At 33.7% G+C, this 26,160-nt stretch overlaps 1 protein-coding gene across 1 annotated transcript; it reads left to right on the top strand.

Moving 5' to 3' along the window:
* The first annotated feature begins 816 nt into the window (after positions 1-816).
* LOC145618350 (myosin-6-like) lies at positions 817-20,208 on the top strand. The gene is made up of 39 exons (XM_081673126.1): positions 817-1,164; positions 2,671-2,799; positions 3,162-3,305; positions 4,124-4,269; positions 4,505-4,664; positions 4,806-4,864; positions 4,945-5,104; positions 5,819-5,968; positions 6,059-6,195; positions 6,328-6,474; positions 6,559-6,660; positions 8,178-8,235; positions 8,337-8,438; positions 8,758-8,795; positions 8,891-9,017; positions 9,103-9,273; positions 9,360-9,491; positions 9,582-9,691; positions 9,773-9,833; positions 10,678-10,855; positions 10,963-11,168; positions 11,637-11,756; positions 12,218-12,316; positions 14,460-14,672; positions 14,815-14,954; positions 15,077-15,191; positions 15,285-15,329; positions 15,434-15,517; positions 15,599-15,769; positions 16,421-16,567; positions 16,652-16,843; positions 17,668-17,796; positions 17,929-17,999; positions 18,078-18,177; positions 18,311-18,367; positions 18,673-18,729; positions 19,087-19,167; positions 19,408-19,490; positions 19,600-20,208. Exons 1-39 carry the CDS (start codon positions 1,162-1,164, stop codon positions 19,712-19,714), a joined length of 4,539 nt encoding a protein of 1,512 aa, XP_081529252.1. The 5' UTR covers positions 817-1,161; the 3' UTR covers positions 19,715-20,208.
* The last annotated feature ends 5,952 nt before the right edge of the window (positions 20,209-26,160 follow it).

Below are 26,160 nucleotides of genomic sequence, written 5' to 3'. Positions count from 1 at the left end.
GTTTCAACTATTGCACAAGTAGCTAGTTACACAATATCCAACACATTTATTGCATATATGCAAATAATTAAGATAAAATATCATACATACAAGCGTAGGACATTAGAGCCAATTGCATAAACTGTTTCTAAAGGATTAACCACATCGCGCACATCAGATACCCTAGTTATGAGTTTAGTTAACTTTATTATACAATACGGAGTATTTACTAAATTACTTACATACTTATATGCACCCATTTATTTAAAAGGCCTTTAATTTATACAGAGTATTAAAATACAAATTAAAGATATCTTTTAATAAGATAAAAAAGAATGCATCAAGATTGAGTCCTAAATGATGATGTAATAGACGCCAAAATCCTTGGACCTAGACTTTAGCATATACCACAATTATTAATAATATAGGATCTACCCTTAGTATTTTTTAATTTGTTGAATTATTATTATTATTATAGCAAATAAATAAAATATACTCCGACACATGCAAAACGACGCGGATTTGGCTACAACTAAACACCACCGACCCCAAAAATGTGAAATAGGTTTTCAGACCCGCGTCTAACATTTCAATTTCCGGATTCAGACAACAAAAATGGGTCCCACAACAAAGGGTATTTTCGGAAATCTTGTTGAAGGCTGCTTAATTAGTTAATTTTTGACACTTAATTTCCCCTTTGAATTAGCAGCTTCATTATTAATTAAAACTCCATAAATCTGCAATTTGAAGGAAAAAAATAAATAAGAAAATAAATAAAACCCAACTTTTCTTTGCTTATAGCAGGGTTTTTATCAAATTTTCTCTCTCTTCTTTCTCTCTCTTCTTGAGTAAATTAATTTGGGAGAAGATTTAAGCTTTTTGGGTTCAGCATTTTATTCAAGTATTTGGGTTTTAATTATTTTTTATAAAAACTGAAAGAAATTATTTTTAATTGAAGAAAAGTTTGGAGTTGCAGCAAACAGAGTTTGGAGCAATTAGGTTGATTTGATTTGGGCATTTTTGGAGAAAAAAGAAGGGATTTTTGAAGCTTTGATTTGGGTTTTTTTTGGGGAAAAAATTGGAAATTTGGAGTTTAAATGAAGTGGGATTGATTGGTAGGAAGAACAAAAAGAAAACCAGATCGAGAAGCAACTAGGGGACTTCGATCCGAATTAAAGCAAAATGGTAAATTTTTTAAAATTGTTTTTAATTATTGGGTTTATAATATTTTTTGAATTTTTGTATTTTTGTTGATTTTTAGTTGCATTTGTTTTAATTATTGTTGATTAATTGACTGATTTATACTGTTTATTGACTTAATTTGACTGATCTGTTCTTCATTTGAGCAATGTGTTTACTACATTTGAGAATAAATTGAGCTTATTTTGAATTTTATTTTATCAGTGTCACGCTGCCAAATTTAGTTATTTATACATTTTGATTCGTTTGGAGTATTGCTTTTGATCTATAATTTATTTTTTCGATTTTAGTATGCTTATTAAAGTTCTTCCGTCCTTTTGTCTTTGTGTGTTCCGTAAATTGATATGGAATGAATTTTTTCCTACCAAAATGAAAACAAAGAATATCTGAATTGTGAGCATTTAGTATTATTGACTAGGAAGGGTGCTCACATTATGATTTTATTCCGTATAAGGTTGAGTACTTGAGATTAGATGAGCTGCCTAATGGATATAATTGGAATTTTGATCAGCATTTATTCCCGAGCTTGTCGAAGTTCTATATTGCTTGTGAAGTTGTGATGTCAATATGATGGTATGATAGGAGGGATGAAAGAGAGAAGAATTTATTATTGTTCCTGGTTTTAGTTGATGTTTCCTCTCTATACATTGTAAAGGTTTACATATTGGGGGTGGTAGAGTTTGGGCGTAACTTAGGGGAAGGCAGAAATTTTCATATCGATCCAACCTGCAACTGGGGGCTTTTTGAGCCAATCTTTACTGCTTAGTTGTTGAACCAAGAGTTTAGGCTTTGAAATTCCTAGGTGCCAATGACTCTGCACCTTATGATTGGGTCATCAGTCTCTAACTCTATAATGTAGTGAACTGTATACTTTTGGTCACCATTTGAGCATGTGCCGTATCAGTGGACCTCGTAAATGCTATGCCTGATATTATGTTTCAAAGAGAGAAAGAGAGTCTCTCATATAGTGAACTGTATCTTTTTGGTCACCTTTTGAGAATGTGCCGTATCAGTGGACCTCGTAAATGCTATGATATCGTGTTTCAAAAAGAGGATGATCCTCATATAGTGCTAATATGCTATATGAAAGACATTAGTCTTACTAGCCTATACAATAATGTTCCTCTATAGATAACATGGCTACTCTTACCTCTTATAGTTGATTTAGATCTGAACGGTGATTAATGGAGGGTCAATATAAAATATAAAATGTAATACACAGTTATTTTCAACTAATTTTTAAACTTTTAATGTGCTATACTGCTATGTGAAAAGCTTTAGTGACTATAAAATAGCATTCATCTAAATATAACAAGCCTACTCTTACCTCTTTGACATTCTAATCATATGTTGTTATTCTCTTACTTTGGCGTTTAATGTTTTTTGCATACTTTAAACTGTTTAGAAATGTTATGCTATATAAACTGGTGCTCAAGTTGAGATGGAGCTACAACCCCAAATGGAACTAAATATTGTTTTTGTATTTTTCAGGCTGCTTCAGCCAGTTTAGCTGTCGGATCTCTTGTTTGGATTGAGGACCCTGATGTTGTCTGGATAGATGGCGAAGTAGTTGAGATTAATGGTGAAAATTTAAAGGTCCTTTGTACTTCAGGAAAAACGGTGAGTGCTGAATTGCCTGGTCTCATGGCATATATCTTAATGTATATGGCCTTGGTTACAATATAAATGATTCTTTAAAGTAGGCATATATGAATCCTCTCTACTTTCGTGGACCATGAGCTGTACACAATTGTGCTTGTGCACACGGCTGCTTACTTTCCACTTGAATATTTTTTTTATGTTTTGCACTGTTTATAGTTCTTTTCTGCTGGCTGTTTATGTTCATTTTTAAGAATGATTTTTGTCTTGTTAGATGAGTTTTAGTGACTAAAAAAATGGCAATGTTCATTTTTGTAAATTCTGTAATTCTAATACTCTATAGTATCCTTTATGATGAATTTGTGCTTCCTTGTAATATGCAGGTTGTAGTTCATGCTTCCAACGTTTACCCTAAGGACCCAGAAGCCCCTCCATGTGGAGTAGATGACATGACAAAGCTGGCTTATTTACATGAGCCAGGGGTATTGCAGAATTTAAAATCTAGATACGACATCAATGAAATATATGTAAGTGTATATTTTCCTGTATAAGTGCAAATTTATAGGTATACCATACTACCATGTAATAAATAATTAGCTGTATCATTTGTGTTTGTGGTGGAGTAGTTGATGAATAATGGCATCAAGTATCAACTTTATTGAGACGTGAATGTGATCACTTCTATGAATGTATCTAATACAATCTCTGTTGAATGTTTAGACCATTTTTTAGGCAAAATTAGCCTCAACACTCTGAAATATAGACCGCGAACTTTAACTAGTCGCTTGCACACCGCCAATTATTGATTGGGGTGTTACGCATGCTATTAATGGGTATTTTTTTGGCACATAAACTGAGAAATTTCTGGTAATTAATTATTTAATTGCACACTTAGACATTTCTGGTAAGTAGTGTTTAATTAATGCACACGTTGCGCCTCAATCAATAGTGGGTGGTGGCTTATGATTAGTTAAAGTACGGGGTGTTGAGTGCACCCAAGCTATACTCAGGGAGGCCAATTTTGCCTTATGTTTAGACGTCCTGATAACAATTGTTTTTTTGAATATTATTTTATTATATTATAATAATGGTGTTGAATTGTTGATGATGAGATTAGTCTTATTCTATAATTAGGTGTTATAATTTGTTATTATTTGATCTGATCATTTTATGTAATTTTGATTTGATTCCCATAATAATTGAGGACCTAAAATAAGCTACAGAGCATAACGTTAGAATGTTATCAGCTCTAGTGTGATGTGATCCCTTCCAACGCAATGTCTCTTGACACTTTGTTGGTGACTTTTGACCTCATTTGTCCTGATAAACAACTTTGTGTCTACAGACTTATACTGGGAACATTTTGATAGCTGTAAATCCATTCAGAAAACTGCCTCACTTGTATGACATACATATGATGGAACAATACAAGGGGGCAAGTTTTGGTGAGCTAAGTCCGCATCCTTTTGCGATTGCAGACGCTTCCTACAGGTATTGTATACTGTTTATCTTGTATAAGGTTATTGGCTTCTTATTGCTCTCAATCCTAGAAATATACCAAGAGGGAAATAGGAGAACCTACATGTTTCTCTTTGCAACTTCTTATTATCTACTCATTTGGGATGCTTTTGAAAAATAAAATCTGTTGGGTGATGAGTATTGGCTTATGGGACATTACTTCAGTACCTGTTTATGAAGCTCAGCTGTGTGTTATATCTGCTTACAGGCTTATGATGAAGGAGGGAATCAGCCAGTCAATTTTAGTGAGTGGGGAAAGTGGGGCAGGTAAAACAGAAAGTACAAAATTGCTTATGCGTTATCTTGCTTATATGGGGGGTCGAGTTGCTGCATCTGAGGGAAGAAGTATTGAACAGAAAGTTCTGGAGGTAATAATGCTTCCCCCCCTCAATTAAGTATAGCTTTAATTGGTTTAAGCTCATATCTATTATAGAATGGAAAATGAAGTTGTAATTTGCTGTTTGACTTCATCTTGTCTGACTTATTAATGAATCTGTTGCATATTGCAGTCTAATCCTGTTCTGGAGGCATTTGGCAATGCCAAAACTGTCAGAAATAACAACTCCAGGTAATTTAATTATAATGATTTCTGGAGATGCTTTAACTGTTTGAAGCAGCATTTGTTTGATTAACGAGTCAAAAATGTAGTCGCTTTGGGAAGTTTGTGGAGCTCCAATTTGACCAGAAAGGAAGGATTTCTGGAGCAGCAATAAGAACATATTTGTTGGAAAGATCTCGTGTGTGTCAAGTATCTGATCCTGAGAGAAATTATCATTGTTTCTACATGCTCTGTGCCGCACCAACAGAGGTAAGTAGATTGCAATGGCTTCCCTCTATAATATTAGCTGTCGATTTATAAGTTAGGAAAATGTAGAAGGCAGGCCTTCAATGACTTATATCAGTCTGGTAAATTCATTGTAGGTGAATACTCCTTGTCATCCAAAGCTTCTTTCTCGTCTTCATTTGACAAAAATATGTCTATAAGATCTATTCTACATCACCTTTTGGAATGGCATACAGATAGCTGTCCTATTTATGATGATGTAGATGTTTAATCCTTGGGCTGTGCCACTTTTCCTTGGTAATACCTTGATGTGAGAGAGAGGGACTTTTGCTGTAGAGTGTCTTGGTTTAATCTCTGGGCCATTTTATGTTCTTTTATTCATAACTGGACCAGGATTGTATGATGTAAGACCTGTAAGGACACTTTGTTGTTTGACCTCCTGTTGTTTGGGTGAGGTTATCTAATTAAACTTACCATTGCCTCTATGCAAAAAGATTTCATCTATTGCAGTGTCTGTCATTTCTTTTAGTCTTGATTAGAAACACACTGATTAGCATGCAGCTGTGCATTTGTAAGGGCTAGATCATAGGTTTATCAGAAAATTGATATGGTCAATTTCTTTTAAGCATGCTATGCTGCTGTGAGCTACTCTTGAAATTTTTTTGCTGAGGAATGGTTGTGCATTATTATTATTTTTCCTATATGTAACTTATGTTCAGTAATGGCTCTTGGTTTCAGGTTGTTCAAAAATACAAGCTGGGAGATCCGAAAACATTTCATTATCTGAATCAAACGAATTGTATCAAGTTGGAGGGGGTTGATGATGGCGAAGAATACCTTGCAACCAGAAGAGCTATGGATGTGGTTGGGCTTAGTCCTGATGAGCAGGTATTTACATTCCCTCCGCACCCCCTCCCCGGTTTGATAACCCACATTGTAGAAATTTTACCTGAGTTAAAATTATGTTTTGATTTTCAGGATGGAATCTTTCGGGTTGTGGCAGCAATTCTTCATTTAGGAAACATTGAATTTGCAAAGGGGAAGGAAATGGATTCATCCGAGCCCAAAGATGAGAAGTCCCGGTTCCATCTGCAAACGGCTGCTGAGCTTTTCATGTAAAACATGCGCTCTGTTGACTTTGTTGAACACCAATTCAGGATTTTTTTTTTTTTTTTTTTTTTTTTTTTTTTTTTTTTTTTTTTTTGTGTTATCTTCAAACAGGAATTATAACATATTATGCTGTTCAGGTGTGATCCACAAGCACTTGAAGATTCTCTTTGTAAACGTATAATGGTTACTCGTGATGAAACCATTACCAAATCTTTGGATCCGGAGTCTGCTGCCCTTAGTAGAGATGCCTTGGCTAAAATTGTATACTCTAGGCTGTTTGACTGGTAAGAACTTAGACTTGTGATTACTAGTATCATGCTATTATTAGATTCTGCCCGTATCAATTCCTCTGCCATTTTATGCTGTAGGCTTGTTGATAATATTAACACATCAATTGGTCAAGATTCTAATTCAAAGTTCATAATTGGAGTGCTGGACATCTATGGATTTGAGAGTTTCAAGACAAACAGGTGCTTAACCGGTATGCCTTTACTTTTTATGGTTGATGGGAATATGTATGGTGGAGCATGGGGGCAGCAACATCTGCTTGTTTAGTTGAGGTCCATGGTGCTCATTATGCAACGACTTGCTCTGAAGTAAAGTAGACTGATAGATCTTCAGCCCTGAAGCTACTAGCATTTTCTTGCTGCAATTACTTTCTCTCATAGTGATTTGCATCGTTTCATATTGCAGTTCTGTTTGTCAAATCAATTGAACATGCTGACAATAGAGAATGTGAAAATTTTCTATTACTACGTATTTTCGTTTTCTTAGTTCTTCTGTACCCCTTATTTGAGTATTTTGAAATAGTTGTTTCATTTGTCCTTTTGGTAAGTTTTATGATTAGGTTCACATGTAATTCTATGCTATCAGTCTATCACATAGGCAATGCTTGTCAAATCATATGAAATGTTACACTTGGCCCATTATTCTTAAAAACTTTGCCAATTAGAAATGAAAAATCTATCAAAAAAAATTGTTGGTGTGTTATTTTTTAATATCAAGTTTGGTCTATATATGACTGAATTTTCAAAATTTGAATTCCTAATCAAGAAAATACTGTCATTCTGTTTTGGTGTAGAATCTTACTTGGACTTTTTATGTGCTTAGGCTGCTTTGTTGTTTATTGAAAAATCTGAACAGCAGCTTAGAATTGCAAGCTGAACTTCTGAAAAGACTACAGCTTTGCATGAGATTATCTAGTAACAGTATCATTTCTGTGCAAAAGATACCATCCTATTAGGCATTATATGTTTAAGTTTGTTTTATGGTGTTTATCTCAATGGAGAAGGAATTTTCACTTTTATGTTTTTGAATAAATTAGGTTAATGATTTGAGGGAAGACAATTCATAATTGAGTCATAACACCTTGTTGGATATATTGCGAGTAAAAGTGAACTTTATGATATCTTTATGTGATGTTGATCAAATATTCTTAATGGAGTGACTTCTTTTTCATCAATCAAATTGTTACGCATTTCTTAACTCATATATGGAAATCAATAGTAGTAGCCACTTTGTGGCTGATCATCTCATCATTAATTGTTCATCCAATTTGTTGTCTTTTTCAGATTTTTTTTTAATTTATGTTTTATTTTATTATTATTATTATTATTATTTTTTTTTTATTTTTTTTTGTTGTGGTAATTTGTATTGAATTTGTTACTGTGATGAATGATACATGCTCTTTTGGGACACTCAACTCTTAACTCCCCATCTATTTCTTTATCCTTCCCATGACATTATGGCTGGGTGTAAGGCAGGGAAGGAAAGAATTGGATATTACTTTTTATCTGGTTGAGTATCTTAATTTATATGTATGTATTCAATTATATGGAATTATGGAATTATGTTAAGATCATTCTTCTGTCAGTTGAAATTGCTTTCAAGATAGTAACTTGCAATGTCTTACTCTTCACTTTTCTACCTGTTCCTGATATTAAATTTTGATAAGTCATTGTGACCACTAAGTTTGGTGCCTTTGCAGTTTTGAGCAATTTTGCATTAATCTAACCAATGAGAAGCTTCAGCAACATTTTAACCAGGTTTCTGTATCGATAAACGATTAAGTGAACATTTTCCTGCTTGAGAATTGTTCCTTCCCTTTTTTCATGTTTTAGTAACACATCGAAAATATGTCATGCAGCATGTCTTCAAGATGGAACAGGAGGAATATGAAAAAGAAGAAATAAATTGGAGCTACATTGAATTCATTGATAATCAAGATGTTTTGGATCTCATTGAAAAGGTTGGTGTGCTTAATGTTTCCTGGTATCGTAATGAGGGGTTGTCCTTTTTGTAATACTTTAAAATTATTCTCTAGGGAGTAGGGATAGTCCTAACAGCTGAGAACGCAATCAAAAAGCTTTAGTCGCTTTGTGAATGTTTGGTTACTCTTTTATTTATTTATCTTCCTCCTGTTCTGTTGGTTGGTGAATGCTTGGATACTCTTTTGCTTTATAGGCAGTATATGATATAGCCTGTTAATTATCTTGCACTGCTGTGAATTTATACTGAGTTCTCACAAGTAACATCTTTTTCTTCATCGGTGAACTTCTCTTTGTCAGAAACCTGGTGGAATCATTTCCCTTCTGGATGAAGCTTGGTAAGCAGAGTGACAAATGTTTTTATAAATACAGGAATTTAGCATTCTCTTTATTAAAAAAATTACATTTTTGATGAAATTCCCCTTTTGGACAGTATGTTCCCAAGATCTACACATGAAACATTTGCCCAAAAGCTGTACCAGACGTTCAAAAACCATAAGCGTTTCAGCAAGCCTAAATTAGCTCGTAGTGATTTCACTATCTGCCATTATGCTGGCGATGTAAGTTAAAGTTTTCACTGGATACGTAGGAGTTGTCATTAGTCATTAAGGTCTGTAGCTTAAGGGATTTTGTACGTGTCTGTAGGTTACCTATCAAACTGAACTGTTCCTGGATAAGAACAAAGACTACGTTGTTGCTGAACACCAAGCACTTCTTAGTGCTTCCAGATGTTCCTTTGTAGCAAATTTATTTCCTCCTTTACCTGAAGAGTCTTCTAAGTCATCAAAGTTTTCATCAATAGGTACCCGCTTTAAGGTATGTCAATATTTTGTTATATTGCCTTATATGTGTGATTTTGTGTAAAGCTTGTCTTTGTGATGTTCTTTTTTCTGTTTATGTAGCAACAATTGGTTTCACTTCTTGAAACGCTGAGTGCAACTGAACCACATTACATTCGCTGTGTGAAGCCAAACAATCTTCTTAAGCCGGCAATTTTTGAGAATCAGAATGTCCTTCAACAGTTACGCTGTGGGGTGAGGATTACATGTCCTACATTCTTTTGGACATTGTCACCTGAAATTGCACCGTTTGTTTGTTCTGACTTGTTGTATCTTCTGTTTTAGGGGGTCTTGGAGGCTATTAGGATAAGTATGGCTGGGTACCCCACTAGAAAGCCATTTTTTGAGTTTCTAGATCGGTTTGGAATTCTTGCACCGGAAGTCTTAGATGGAAGGTAAACCAAGTCTTTTTTTGTACGTGATGTTGCTTGGAAATGAAAGTATGAAACTGATTTCTTTTATTTTTTTTATCTTAGTTCTGATGAAGTCGCAGCATGTAAGAGGCTTCTTGAGAAAGTGGGACTTGAAGGCTACCAGGTACTAGAATCATGTTTTGAAAATCATCTTCACTTACTAGGATGAAATGTTTTATTTACTCGTCATGTTAGTTGCATTCTTTGTAACTCTGACATTAGCAATTAATCTAACAAGCATTTTCCAAGCCCATACATTCCTGCCAAGCTATCTTCACTATTTTTACACCAACCTGAGGTCCTGAGCATAATACTGGTTATATATGTCTCTCTTCCATTATACACCAGTATCTTGTTTCTGTGTGGTAGCTAATACGTAAAAAGGGGCATTGGTTCAAAGGAGCTCTGTTTGTCTAATACATCTGGGATTGATAACAAATCTATTCTTCTTCAAAATGTTTATGACTTTTTCTTCTTCTTAGTACTTGTGTATTGTGATGACATACTGGACCATCTGCTGCTGTCATGATTTTTAATTCTGTTAGCTTGGATGAATTTTAATGTTTAAATAAGTGTTTATTTAATCTGTGATCTTATCATCTTATGTATGTTAGAAATCTCTGATGATATGCGAAGCTCGGTTGTACAATATCTGACTATCCATTGTGGTAAAATTGGCTGGCCTGATTTAAGGTTTCATGATATAGTTAGCCTTGTAGACTTGTAGCTGCTCCTTGATACTCTATTAGCGCTTTATAATCACAAGAAATTGACTGATAACTTGTAAAAAAAATGGATTTTGGACTTCTTAAAGAATTTTTGACATTGTAAAGTTTGAAAAACCTTATCTGATAGCTCAAAATCTTGAATGCTACTCCTTCAAAAAATTTCTATTTTGTTTCATCATGTCCTCTTCTGTCATGGTTTATCTGTTGGTTACTTACCTTAATTTCGATAAATTGTTGCAGATAGGTAAGACGAAGGTTTTCCTCAGGGCTGGTCAGATGGCTGATTTAGATGCTCGAAGAACCGAGGTGTTGGGACGATCAGCAAGCATCATCCAGAGAAAGATACGTTCGTATCTGGCCCGCAGAAGCTTTATCTTGCTTCGTCGTTCAACAGTACTTGTACAAGCTCTATGTAGAGGTATATTATAGCAGTGTTTCCGGCTTTGCATTCCAAGCTTCTCTGATGAACGGTTTTGTATCTACGACTCATGTATATCTGCTATAACTTCACTATTTAATACACAGGACAACTTGCTCGTCATGTCTATGAGGGCATGAGGCAAGAATCTGCATCCTTGAGAATACAAACAGCTTTGCGGATGCATCTTGCACGAAAAACATACAGGGAAGTTTACTGTTCTGCTGTCACCATCCAAAGTGGTATGCGTGGTATGGCTTCTCGTGATGAAATCCGCTTCAGAAGACAGACTAGAGCTGCCATATTTATTCAGGTATAAGAAAAATAGTATAATTTGATGCTACCTCCATTTCAGAATAATTGGCTCTGTTTTATCTTTTCATTATTCTTCTATCTATGCTAGTATAAAAATTCCAAATGTTGTCATTTAAAATGCTGTTAAATTAGTATTAGCATGTATTTTTACAATAACAAAATTTTATTATTTTTACATATATTTTCATGTATTAATGGTCAAATTTATATGTTGGCATATGTGCCTGGTCAAACTGTTTATTTTAAAGTGGAGGGAGTATTAAATTTATATTTCCAGTTTAGTTGCAGTTCATTGTGAAATTCATATGCAGATAACGTAGATTTTTTTTATTTATTTAATTTTTTTTTTATTATTATTATTTTTTTACCTTCCATTGTAGAACTATCTGTGATTATAGTTAGAAGATTTGTGACTTTATTTCTTTGTAAAATGTATATTAGTGCTGATTTAATCTCTTACTTTCAGAGTCACTGTCGCAAATTCTTGGCTCGCACACGGTTCTTGAGATTGAAGAAAGCGGTCATCAGCACCCAATGTGCATGGAGATGCAAAGTTGCTCGTTCTGAATTGCGAAAACTCAAGATGGTGATATGCTTTTCTTTTTCTGTAGTATAACATTTATTATTGCTATAGTGACTGATGTATTGCTGCCTTTTCTGAATGAGTACCTATTCTTGTTTTCTGCCTAGTCCCTGGAACCTTTCCTGAATTATTTGGCCTATATTGCATTTGAAACAAACTGAATACAGAAAATTGCTAGTAGCTTCTAGAGATTTTTTTTTATAAATTTTTTTGGGTGGATTGGAGAAGCCGTAAAACGAATGAGAGATTCACACACTTTACTGGTGTCTTACAGAATGCTTTCTGTCAAATAGAGGATTTTGTTTCAACTTTGTTGTGCCATTTGTATTTTTCTTCTGTGATTTCTTAAAGGTTTTGAAAAAAATAAAATTACGCTTAGTGCTGTTTAATCTGTTATGGTGGATTGGGACTAGATGGATCCTTGGCTCCTTGTTTATATACCAACATATTTTCTGGCAATGCAGGCTGCACGGGAGACAGGTGCTCTTCAAGCTGCCAAAAATAAATTGGAAAAGCAGGTCGAAGAGCTTACTTGGCGCTTACAACTGGAGAAACGCATGCGAGTCAGTTTTTCTTTCCTCTACTAGCTGTGTACTTTTTCTGTCCCCTAAATATTGAAGTGTCCCTATTATGTGAAGGTCATAATTATTGCATTGTTTCAATTTGCTTTTGATTTCTTTTTATCTCCTCATGATTTGCTTGCTTTTGATTTCTTTCCTCCTTATGTGAAGGTCTGTTGTTTAATTTCTTTCTCTCTCACATTACATAAAATCTGTGCACCTCCTACACGTTGCAATATTTACCGAACAAATGAAGTGTATTTCAATTTCAAAAATTTTCTGATTTAGCACAACTGTATTCTATGAAGATTCGAATTGTGTTGGTAACACATAGATTAAATTCTGATTGAGATACCGTGTACATTTGTAATATGTGGAATGGGCGTTTTATTTTATGTCATTAACATCCTCAAGGTTGGCAAGGGTAGAGCTGTTCAGCATGCTGAACCTGGTGTAAGGCGGGGCGGTGTGGGGCATGGTAAGGGTCATTTTCCTCAGTCTGGCCTAATTATAATTTTGGCTCAAGAAGATGAAAATCTGTAATTAACTCCATTTAAGCCATCAGATCTTGCCTCATTCTTTAACATCATCCTATTCCTTCATGAAACTGTGGTCACATGCCTTTTCCTTCAACATTATTGTCTGACTTCATTAATTGAGGATAGTCATCATGTGTCAATGTTCTCTTTAGTAAAATAATCAAATTCAATTCCCTCTCTTCTGACATTGTTTTTGGCCTGTTGCCTCCATCTTCATTCTCAGCCATTTGATCTTGAGATCTTGATGCTATAACTACTATAGATTGTGACGGTGAGAAGGAGCTAGAAGAGAGAATAGGATTAGCCCGTTGAGGAGAAACTCTTGGTTACAGCTTAAAGGAGAGAGCTAGGAGGGCAGTGAAAAGCCCACTCCGTCAAGCCCTGTTTAGGGCTCCCTAAAATAAAAAGATACCGGGTCTGACGCCGTAATAATTGGGGCGGGTTAGGACCCTTACTGGGTCTCTACCCATTATATAGGTATAGTCAAAGGTTTGCATATTGCTAGGTAAAGAGGATTGTGTTTATTAAAAAAAAGTTTGAGCAAGACTAATGGGGAAAATGTTGTAACTTGTAATTTTTACTATTTCTTCGTATCTGCATAGTATTGATGGTGACCTTTGAGAAGTGACCATATGCTTAAATCAACTTAGTAATCATTATAATTTTAGAAAATTTACAAGTGTCATGAGGAAAAAAAAATGTTTTTGCAGTTCGAGTTCATTATCCTGTAGGAAGCTATAGAAGCAGGATTGATCATGAAAGAGCTTTGGCTGTTAGCATTAGATTGACTTCTTGTTGAGAGAAAGTTGTAAAAGTATGGTAGATATTAATGGGAGATATGAAATGTTCTTTGTGCTTATTACTGATCTGAAGCAAACTTCTCTTGGTGCTCACTAAGATTAGTGACATAGATATGTTTAATGCTTGAACAAAAGTATGTTTCACTCATTAAAAGACTTGATCAAACATCACACTGTTACAGACATGTGACATGAGCCCATTGCATCCTTGCATTACTTAAGATTGATCAGGCCTCATATGTAGAATGCCTTCTCTTGTAAACTATAATTGTATCATGCTATCCATTTTTTAGAATCTAGTTTGTAACTGCTTGCTGGTAGCAGAAAGATGAAGGGATACAGTTCTCTATTGATGTAGGATGCATTGGAATATTATTTCACTTCATCTGTTGACTATTAGAAAGTGATTAATATTATTTGGGTTATTGCTGAAGAAAAATAATATTGCGATTATATGCCTTCATCTTACAAAGAATAGAAGAAGTTTTTCCTGTTGTGTATCAGGCAACTTAAGAGCTTCCTTTAGCATGCATCATCGTTACTCCATTTTCATTTCTCATTGTGTACATTATACTATTATTAGTAGTAATTTTACTTAATATCCTATCAAATTTAGCAATTGTGGGTTGTATCTTTAGCTGTTTTTTTTTGTGAAGGATTATTACTGAATTGCTTTGTGGTTTTACTTGCTATAATAATTACGCGCCTAATATGGTGATTATTATATTTTTCTGCTTTGAAAACTTATTATGTGGTAACTGCAGTTTTTCCTGTTCTTTTTGTTGAGTTGGGATTCTTTGTTTGCAGTCTGATCTGGAAGAAGCAAAAACACAAGAGAATACAAAACTTAAAACCGCATTGCAGGAGATGGAGCTTCATTTTAAAGAAACTAAGGAGTTGCTTGCAAAGGAGCGTGAGGTTGCTAAGAAAGTAATTGAACATGTACCTGTTATACAGGAGGTGCCAGTTGTTGACAGTGCTATTGTGGAGAAGCTTACTGCTGAAAATGAGAATCTAAAGGTTAATTGGTCATGTTGTGGTTTTTTTTTTTTTTGCTTTCTATTACTTTCTTGGGTTAATTTTGTTTTTTTGTAGTGATGTCTGAAATATCCTTTATGATAATCTACTGTATCTTAATTCAGTACAATCTTGTTATTGGCAGACCTTAGTTAGCTCGCTGGAGCTGAAGATTGATGAAACAGAGAAGAAATTTGTAGAAACTAGTAAACTCAGTGAAGAACGATTGAAACAGGCACTTGATGCAGAATCAAGAATGATAAAGCTGAAGACAGACATGCAAAGGTTATTTGAATGCTAATTTTTTTTCATGTTTCATTTCACCTAGGAACTTTTTTTTTATACTGGATACTCATACTACTATGTGGTTTGAATATGCTTATGTAGTGGTTGTCCTTTTTCTACAGACTTGAAGAGAAAATTTTTGATATGGAATCTGAAAATAAGGTCCTTCGACAACAATCATTGTTATCTGCACCTGTAAATTTAAGTTCAGGAAGTACTCCAATAGCTGTGACTCCGGTACTTTCGCTTGTCTCCTATTTATCTGTGTATCTGCTCAATCTTACTTCTCAAGTCCTGTCTCAAAATTGTTTGTTTTTTGTTTTGCTGTAGAAATTGCCAAATGGTCACATAGTCAATGAAGATTCCAGAGTCAATGTAAGGCCTAAATTGGTTTGTTGTATTTTCCAGATTCTTATTGTATATGTTTTTCTATGTCATGTCAACTGCACTCTAAATTCAGTGCTTTATTTTTTGTGTAGGAACTACAAAGTGTAACTCCTGTCAAAAAATTAGATTTTGAATCTGAACAGAAGTTTGGACGATCTCAGCTTGAACGTCAACAAGTATGATATTGAAAATATTGGCTTCTTAAAAATAGTCATTCGTGTGGACAGTCTAATTCAGAGAATGTATCTTTGTTGCAGGAGAATGTTGATGCTCTAATAAATTGTGTGACAAAAAATATTGGCTTTAATCAAGGAAAGCCTGTGGCTGCATTTACAATTTACAAGTGTCTCCTCCATTGGAAATCATTTGAAGCAGAGAGGACTAGTGTGTTTGATCGCCTCATTCAAATGTTTGGTTCTGCCATTGAGGTAATTAAGTTATGTTACATTTGATCTATGCTCAAACATGTTAATGCCTTTAAAAGCTGTTATTAAGCAGCAGAGTACTAAGGGTGTGATCGTGTGAGGCTGTTATTTCTTTCAGTTGCTATTTGAATTTCTGTTGTCAATTATACTGTCATCAGTAAAGGCTATCTGCAATGATGTTTCGAAAACCCAACTGTTGTCGTGTACAATGTTCTTTGTATACTTTCGGGTATTGTCACAGCCATATCTTCCCCACTCCCTCCTTTGTTCTTCTCATCTGTCAAAATTTTGCTCTGAGATTTTAGTGGAGAAGCTGGGAAATAGCTCTGCTACAGCTAATTTTTTTGATTTGGTATCTTTAAATTCGCATTATGCATTTATGGTATTTCGTTTATTGAGATTGGCCTAGGTGGATAAAATAAAATATAAAATTTTGAAGGACCTTTTGTAATTTTTTACAGTAAAATGTAAATATAATATGGAGAACAAAGTAAATAATAATGACAATTAGTGATCAACCATCATATAGATGCTTGAAACAGTTCCCAGCAGTAGGAACAATACTAGGTTATTATTTAAATCATTGCCTCTTGTTCCTTTTAAAAGTTGCACCAGTAAATTTGGCCCGCTCATCATTATTTTGCTGTTTTGTAGAATCAAGATGATAATAATGAGCATCTGGCTTACTGGCTATCAAATACATCGGCTTTGTTATTCCTTTTGCAACGGAGCCTCAAAGCACCGGGTGCGGCGCAGCGGAAACCTCCGGCCCCTACATCTCTCTTTGGGAGAATGACTATGGTACCTGGTTCTGAGAAATATTTATCCGAGCCTTTGTTTTGGAGTGAATATTTTCCTTGTTAACCTATATGGAAAATTTTTCAGGGTTTCCGCTCCTCTCCTTCCTCCTCTACTCTTGCTGCGGCTGCAGCTCTTGATACTGTACGCCAAGTGGAAGCCAAATATCCAGCTTTGCTTTTCAAGCAGCAGCTCACTGCGTATGTGGAGAAAATTTATGGCATTATTCGTGACAACTTGAAGAGGGAGCTGTCATCATTACTTTCATTGTGTATCCAGGTATTCTTGATAAATTTCTCTAAGTTCTTCCATATTACTCATCTATGTAAAGTTTGTGTGTGCCTAGAAAAAAGGCCTATATGAACTACACTTATTATACGGGGGAAAGGTTGCATGCTTTCACACTCTACCTGAAGTACAGTAGCAGTTTGTGACAATTATCTTTATGTAGCTGTCTCTTTTTTTAATTTAATTTTGTTTATTTTATATGGCTATAAAAAAAGTAAGACTTGTGATTGCTAGAATCCATACAGTGCAAAATCAAGACAAATTTATCAATTTGTGTTGAATATTAAAATCTATAAATCCAAATCAAGGCTATGACAATCCCACCTAAAGCTAAGGTGAAGGGTTTGGTTCTAATGTACACTGTCTTACTCATGGAGCATCAAAGCTGTTATATCTAGAGGCCCTGGATTTTGAACAAGCAAGCTATCTAGGTGGTACTGATTTTTTGTAGCAGTTGCAATCAATGAACTAATGAAGTCTAATAAGTTATAGTAATTGTTTCCACGACAATATTTTGAGTTGTCACACCATTGCTAAATTGTACAAGTTTCCTCTTTGCGTTTCAGGGGAGCTAATTCTGATTATAATGTAAAGTTGTATGAGCATGAATTATCCTTCATATACATGCCTTCATGTATGTGCTTTGTAAACATCTGTTACAGTGTTTTTGCTTTTATGATAGTGGTGTGCCTTTTTTATGATAGCTTCCCTTCTTAAAGTTTAAATACCTAATCTTTTGTTTTTTGTTTATTATTTATTTATAAATTCTTAGTCTAGGACTGAATTTTGTCACAAATTGCACTGCCCTTTTTCAGGCACCTAGAACATCTAAGGGAGGTGCCTTAAGGTCAGGCCGATCATTTAGTAAAGAGTCTGCCCCAAGTCACTGGCAGGGTATCATTGACAGTCTTAACTCACTTCTCAAAATGCTGAAAGAAAATTATGTAAGCAGATCACTCTTCTTTGCTGTGTTCCATACTCTCATGTTTATATACCCTTGCTATCTTAATCAGAATCTGTTGTGTATTGTTCGGTGGCCTTGTCTTCATTTTTTATGAAAATTGGTGTTCATGCAGGTGCCTCCAGTTCTCTGTCAGAAAATCTTCACACAGATATTCTCATATATCAACGTACAGCTCTTCAACAGGTAAGTCCTGTTTTTGCACTTTCATGTAAATGAGATTTTCTGCAACATGTGTTTAACACGCTTGTCTGTAATGTTCAGTCTGTTACTACGTCGCGAGTGCTGTACTTTTAGTAATGGAGAATATGTGAAATCTGGGTTAGCTGAGTTAGAACTCTGGTGTGCCCAAGCAAAGGAAGAGGTAGCCTTCTTATCTTTCACCAATTATTTTTGAAATTTTCAGCTGCTATTGTCATGGTTCTTCATGTATATGCTTGCTAGTTTAATTACATGAAAATTTGAGATCTAATATTAGAATACTATTACTTTCACAGTATGCAGGTTCATCCTGGGATGAACTCAAGCACATAAGACAAGCTGTCGGGTTCCTGGTATGTTTATTTTTTTTTTATATACCTGTAGTTGCCAATATGTTTAAGGATGCAACTTTTAGTCTTTTCACTTCCAACCTTTTCCTGCAATAGTAAATTGATTAATTGCTTTCCATCTCTGAAATCCTAGTACCTTGATGAACATATCTTCATCTCTGAAAGAACGGAATATAATACATAAAATTTATCTTTAATTCTTTGAGTCTGCATTATACTCTATCATTCTCTATATCTGTGTTTGTTACTTTATGATTGGTGAAGCTCGACTCTCGTACTTATGCAAGGCTGTACTATTATAATCACAGGTTATACATCAAAAGTACAGAATATCTTATGACGAAATAACTAACGATCTTTGCCCTGTAAGTCTCTTCTATCTTTGTTCTAATCTAGATATATCCTGATGAGTCTAATGTTCAGGAGCACAGGATATTTGATAAGCTCACTTTGTTACTCCAGTAGTAGAAATCAAATTCTCTAGCCAGATATATAGACTTTTGATAAAGCTTGGAATTTTTGCTATTCATCATTCCGAAAACATTCTACGTTGTTGATATACAGGAACTGATAGCCTTTTATTTTAGTAGTTTTAATGATTTCCTGTAGATTTTGGAAGTTGGATCATGGACTTATTCTTTAAAAATATATAAAAGAAAGGGAAAAGATACATATGTTGAATGCACAGATTTGCTCAGTGCTGATACGTGGTTATGTTTCAGGTATTGAGTGTCCAGCAACTGTACAGAATATGTACCTTGTATTGGGATGACAACTATAATACTCGAAGTGTATCTCCTGATGTAAGTAATCTCTTTTTATGGTACTCATATAACCATCCTATGTTACTTGGACTTACGTGCTCATTTGGTCACGAGTGTGAGTCAAAAGTGTCAAGTGTCCATACCCATTTTAGGATTTTTAGGATTGGACACGGGTACTTAGAATGAAGAGTCTGAGTATCATAGCTGCCAATCTATTCCGTAGTTCTTTGATCACTTGGGTGCTCATCAAATTCGTGTACCATTTCCCTTTCCCTGCAGGTTATTGGAAGCATGAGAGTCCTAATGACTGAGGACTCCAACAGTGCCAATAGCAATTCCTTTTTGTTAGATGATAGTTCCAGGTAAAGTTTTTGCAAAATAAGTTACCGTTTTGATATTGTATGCTTGCTTCTACCAATAATTTCACTAAATTGACTTAATCATGAAAATTATATACATTTTTGGATGCAGCATTCCATTCTCAGTTGATGACATTTCCGGTTCAATGCATTCAAAAGACTTTGTTGATGTAAGACCAGCTGAGGAGCTTCTTGAGAATCTCGAGTTCCAGTTTTTACATGAATAAGGTTACGGAAACTTAAGCTCAAGAACATTCGTTTTTTCCATCCCTTTTGGCGCCTAAGGTGACGGTGCAATCATTTTATTTATTTGTTTGAAGTCTCCTCACGCGTGGTGTTAGATTTAGCTGATTCTTTCACACCCATCATATATATGTAAATTTTCTCATAGTGTAGGAAGGGTTGAAACTTAAAGCTATAATTTTTCTCCCTTTTTTTTTTTTTTTTTTTTTTTTTTGTATTGCCAATATTGGCTTATTTTTCATACAAGTATATATTTTTTATTACAAGTTTCTTCGATTCATTTCTTCGCCTCCCAATATTTATTAGTACCGGGGGCAAGGTTTGTTATTTTGATCATGTTAATTAGGGTGAGAGGTTGTTGAAGAAGTGTACTCTCTAAATTTTCTTTTTTGTACAAAGAAACAATGCTTATATCGAAAATGTGCAATTGTAATGACAATTAATCAGCTATGGAATGTGTTTTATCAATTTTTTTTAATTTATTTATTTATTCCTTTTTTTTTATTTTTTTTGCGTACTCTTATTGAGAAGGAAACGTAGGTCTGATTTTTTCTGCAGAAAACGTCTTGAGCAAGGTCATTGAATCCTGGGATCTATTCTCACCCTTGCCTTTGTGGCTCTCTAAACACACAAAAAAAAAAAAAAAAAAAAAAAAGAGCGCACCCAAACATGCATGATCTAATTCATGTCTTAGACTTTTCATTTGTTCTTCATCTAGGAGGTTTAAATGGTGTTGTAATGTCATTTTTCCCGTTGAACACAAGTGAATTTCTTGGACGCTCTCCTTTTTTTTGAAGAATGACGTAAAGATTGAGAACACTATTATCGTGGAAATCTTTTGTGATAAACACCATATAAGACGAAAAGAACATCAATACACTTCGTATATCATGTTTGAACACATTACCATCTAAACAAAGTTTAATCAAACACATTCCAAGTTTTAGGAAATACCAAGTTTAATAAAAAAAGATCTAAAACATGGGATGTAAATACACTTGTAGAACCTTTGAGGAAATTGAGTCATTGACTTTGTAGTCTTGTAGACAGCAAACACTTACTAAAAAGATTGAGACATGATGAAAGGGGTTCATTTGATCAAGTAATATAATCTCTTGCTTTCGTCCATAAAAAATAAAAAAATTAAAAAAAAAGAAAAAAGATTGAGACATGTATCCTTGAACCCTTGATATTAATCAAACCCTTGATATATATCTCTGTTTTTTTTTTTTTTTTTTTGGTAATTTTTTAATATTTAAATTCTCTTTATTTTTATAGAATTATTATTGCCCCAAATTGACTTGAGTGGCCATGAGGACTTCACATGGACTTGAGGACCCAAAAGAAAATCTCTAACATTGGACCACCCTATATTCCTTGATTTTGCTCATGTTATTTCAATGCATTTACTAGTATATTCGGCTATAAAAATAAAATGCAATTCATTATACAACATGTACATTTATAGTTGTGATTTTGACCCAATATACATATCCAATTATCCAATTTTTAGATTAGAATTTGCTCAACTTGTAAAAAATTGGTCAAATTTTTGGAATGCCGTGTAACTTCCTTATGGATTTGCTTCCACATATTTCGTGGATGAGTGATCATCTTAGTAATGGTATTCTCAATCGAAGCTTGGTGTTTGGCCAAAACATATGTGGATAGGGTTATTTATCGCGCCTTTCTTGGCATCACGATATGTATTTAAGGGTCTGTTCCGATCGACTGAACTGAACTTATTGGAGCTGAACTGAATTGAACTTATTGGAGCTGATCGAACTGAATATTTTGTGAGAGAAGGAAACTAAGAACTGAATTGAACTGAACTTATTGGAACTGAACTGAAAATAATCTGAAGAGAACAGACCCTAAGTATGTATTTAATTATAATTTAAGCATCTAACTTCTATTCAATTCATAAACGATAGGAGTGGTATTCGAGATTTGTGATTTAATTTCATTCATATCATTGAAAAAATAATCTCATTTGCTCAAGATGTGAAAGTATATATTTATTGATTATCATATTTTACGAGAAAGAAAAATGGAGAAGAAAAAGATATAGGGCCTACTAATTTTACCTTATAAAAACACTATTCAGTAAAAAAAAAAACTCTATAATTTGATTTCAATAAAGTTTTAATTTAAAAATTTTAGTTTAGTAAATATAAGTTTTAATCATCAAAATAATATAAGTTCAAAGACAAATTCAATAATATATTAGTAAAAAATAAGTTTTGATCAATTAAGATAATTTAAATTTAATAAATTCTTTATTGAAAAAAAAAGAAAAAAATTTAATAAATTCTAACGAAGAGAATAAAATCTAAAAGTATAACAACGCGTTTTGTGTGCGATTGACCACACTATATGGCGCTTGTAAAATTTTGTTTTCTATAACACTGACTAAGTAACCCCTATAACACTAACAACGTAACCATCAACTCTTATAATATTGACAAAGTAACCCATGAAATTATGATCGAGTAACCCTTATAAAACTAACGAAGTAACCCGCACCCCCTATTAATTGACGAAGTAACCCCTATAACAATGATTGAGTAAACCCCTATAACACTAACGAAATAACCCTCAATCCCTATAACATTGATGAAGTAACTCTTGAATCGAGTAACCCCTACAACACTAACGAAGTAACCTTGTGCATGATGGCTGACCACACCGCCACTTATAAGAATTTGTGAAAGTAGAATTTTAAACTCAATATTAGGTCAAAAAAGAAAGAATAATTCTTCAAGCTGATAAAATCAAAGATAAATATTCTCACATGTGCTTTAAATAAAGTAATAAACATTATTGAAGGAATGGGATGTAGGACAAGATGGATTTGTGGTTATTGTTGTGTTTGACAGCAGCTAGGTAAGGGGTAAGGGCCAAGGGTCTTTAGCTTTGAATGTAAATAATTTAAGTTTGCCTATGTTTTAGGGGAGTCTTCTATTTGTCCTTCTTTGATATGAACTTGCTATAATCTCTTCAATTTGGCCATATTATATTAATGAAATTAACTAACATGAAAAGGACATCATTAATGTACTTGTTAATATAAATAAATACTCTAATTAATGATCCATTTGTCCAGATATAATAGTTACTTGTATGATATTCGGATGTTCAAAAAAGATATCACTATGCTACTAAAACATACTCGTATAAATTAGCATGTAATTGTCATTTTTAGCTCTTTATATTGTATATCATTTTCCTAGTTTTTATTAGTTATATCATTATCCCTTTACTGAGATTAAGTGGTGGAATTCGATCATGTCTGGAAATTATTTAAGGGTTGCGAGGGAAATTAATTTTAGAATAGCACTACTTTGACAAATAGTTAGAACATCATCCTATTAGTGTGCAACATAGATTATAAATGACATAGATTATAAATGGCCCTAAGGGTAACTAACTACGGAGTACTCCGTACTCTATTAATATCTCCCGTAACTATCTAAAATCATCCTTCTTCAATTCATAACTAATACTTCGTATGTCATATGACTCATATCCCATACATTAACACACATACAAATTAAACCATACCGATGTCATTTTCATGCAACAAGAAGTACTTAATTTCTAGAGAGGGATTAAAGAAGGGAAACTATGAGTCTCTTTCAAGTAGCTCATTAAAAAATTTTGGTCTATCATATCATAAATTTGTCTTGCTACAAATTAAAAATAAAATTTTGTTGTTATTTGCCAGCTCAATGATGACATGGAAATTAATGTAAATAGTCCAACTCAATCTCAATCTCAATCGTTTTCTGATGCATATATTCCGGCATATGACAAACGAACTGTACCGGTCAAGTCCCTCACCTTATCATTAAATTCCCATGTATGTTAAAGTTGTGGAGATCTTTTTCTTAAATATTTGTTCCTTTTCACTAAACCAATTATTGAACTATTTAATCACTTTAATTTAAAAAAGTGTTTTAAGAAAATTAGGACTACAAATTATTTACAAGGTACTAACTACTAAGGTGTGGTTGAGTTTGGTACACTCAAAATTTGTTGCCCTGGCCTGCTTGATTTTGAATGAGGACGGAATTTTATGCCCTTCTTTGAGTTAGTTGTAGAGGGCGAAAAAGTAGTCTTGTTTGTTTTTTTAAAAAAAGGGCCAATGTTTTTCCAATCAAAGAGGGCGAATGTCTTTCTTGATCAATCTCATTCAAAGAGAGTGAAAAGATCTATTTGCACTCTAAAGCTAATATAAAGACACTAAATGAGCTACCTGAGAGTGATTTAAAAGTCGCCCCTTTTCTTAGACGAGATTTGATTCTAGGAGGGCTATATAAATTGACCTCTTAGATCTTATACTTGTAGTGTCTATTGCGATTAGATAAAGAGAGTAATTAAAGTGTGAAAATTTAAAAATCCCCCTCTAGAAAAATAAATAATATGACAATTCAGTTTCATGATACAAATATTACACTAGAAACAATGTTATATATGAACAACCTATTAAAATGAAGAAGAAGATATAGACTTTTGGAGTTTTATTCTTCAATGATTTTCTAGTCTTAATTGGCTCACAAAAATTGAGATCATATTTGTGGTGTTAAGCTCTTTGGAGGTTTGGATTTATTTACAATTTTGGCATATTTGAATTGGACATTTATTTGCATTTATAGCTTAAAACTCGTCAATTTTGTTCATTTTAATTGTACTAACTAATTTCAATGGAAAAAGTGCTTGAATAATTCTTTTGAGAAATTTAGCCTTCAATAAGATAACCTAGCTAGCTTGTAGCAATAATGTTTGAATATCAAGGCATTGCAATGAGCCTTATCTTCTTCTAGCATGTCTTGACCTTTGAAAGTTTGTACAAGACACACTTGTATTGTAATGTTGTGGTGAATTAAATTTTTTTGTAGGGATAATAATTCAGTCCTCACATTAATTTATCATATATCTGCCTCACTGTGGCGGATCTTGGGTCAAAAAGTAGAGGGACAAAGCTTTGATCCTTCGTCGTCCTTTTGCTGAAAATTAATAATAATTAACCATTATGCTATAACTTTTTATATGTAATTATTGCACATCGTATAACTTATAATCAACAACTCAGAAATACTTAGGAGGGTCGGGATCTTGCCCACCCTAACAAAGATCCACCCCCTTATTCTCACGTAAATTTTAATAATGAACCTTTAAATTTTGTATAAATGTTACCCTCTTTTCAACTTTTATATGCTATGTAGGATTTTGTTTTTTTTAAGAGCTTATTTGGTTACGTTGGATATTATCTTCTTTATTTAAGATATATATTAAAGTAAATAGTCACATGTATGATTGTACAAGCTAATATTTAAATGAATTTTTTCTTTACATATCTTAAATAATTGCTATTGGCTTATAATTGAATATTACAGAGTGCAGTAATAAGTAAAATCATGTCATATTCTTAATTGTTATGTTTGTCAAACACCGAGATATAATTATTGTAGGGATAATGAGATGATTCAGACAAATGATTTGTACCTAGAACTTGGAGCATGCAATGCTGTATATAACTATTGGGAAGGATTGAGTACCTAGAAATTGAAGCATGCAATGCTGTATATAACTACTCATAAAAATCATAGTGAACATAAAATGACATATACTGTACTAAGCAGAGAACACCTGCCAGATATATATGTAACTCTGACTTATTTTTGTCAAATTGCATGTTATTGTTTCTGCTAATTAGAATTAATGACATTAATTGAAGTAATTAGACTGCAAATCAAATATTAAGCATTTATCAAATGCATGCATGAGACAAGAAAATAACGTATTGTCCTAATTCATGCATATTTAGTAGTGTATGTTCAATTAAATGAGATCGATGATAAGCCTGCATATGTTCTTCTGTCAGTCACTGACATTTTCTAGTAACAACTTGTTAGTTGTTACTTTAAATTATTGGTTTACCAAGTCAAACTACCTTCAAATTTCCTTATTAATTTATTATGGCAACTAATCACTCTTTTAGTCTTTTAGTTTATATATGGTCAAGTGTATGCCAAGTATATGGAATTTATGGCAACAAATGATTAATTGATTACATTGATGTTATTGTACCACCAATTATTATTTTTTATGTAACAATTTTTGTAAGAGTGAGGTACGAATCGAAGTTAGAGGACCCTTCTCTCTCTCAAGGGGTGGATTGTGGAGGAATTTTGATACGTAGTCTTTTAACCTTGTCGTCAATAGGTAACAGTATTGTCTAAAACGATGCACATTTGTGTTTTTTCATGCTCAAAAGCCCCTTCTACACCTAGATTGCGGAAAGGGCTTGTGTTGCTTTATGCTCACAAACCCTTTTTACACTTGATCTGTGTCCTTATTGCCAATAGACAAGAGATATCACACATATTAGGTGTCAAAACACTTTGAATGTAAGTCTGTAACAATT

Source organism: Chenopodium album, chromosome 26 (assembly GCF_948465745.1).
Source record: "Chenopodium album chromosome 26, dcCheAlbu1.1, whole genome shotgun sequence".
NCBI classification, from domain to species: domain Eukaryota; kingdom Viridiplantae; phylum Streptophyta; class Magnoliopsida; order Caryophyllales; family Amaranthaceae; genus Chenopodium; species Chenopodium album.
The sequence above is the reverse complement of the archived record's forward strand: the minus strand, read 5'-3'. Positions and strand labels throughout refer to the sequence as shown.

Coding starts and splice junctions, on each gene's coding strand:
- LOC145618350 (XM_081673126.1), top strand. Junction 4,270..4,504: donor ATTGCAGACGCTTCCTACAG/GTATTGTATACT, acceptor ATCTGCTTACAG/GCTTATGATGAAGGAGGGAA. Junction 4,865..4,944: donor GTCAGAAATAACAACTCCAG/GTAATTTAATTA, acceptor TCAAAAATGTAG/TCGCTTTGGGAAGTTTGTGG.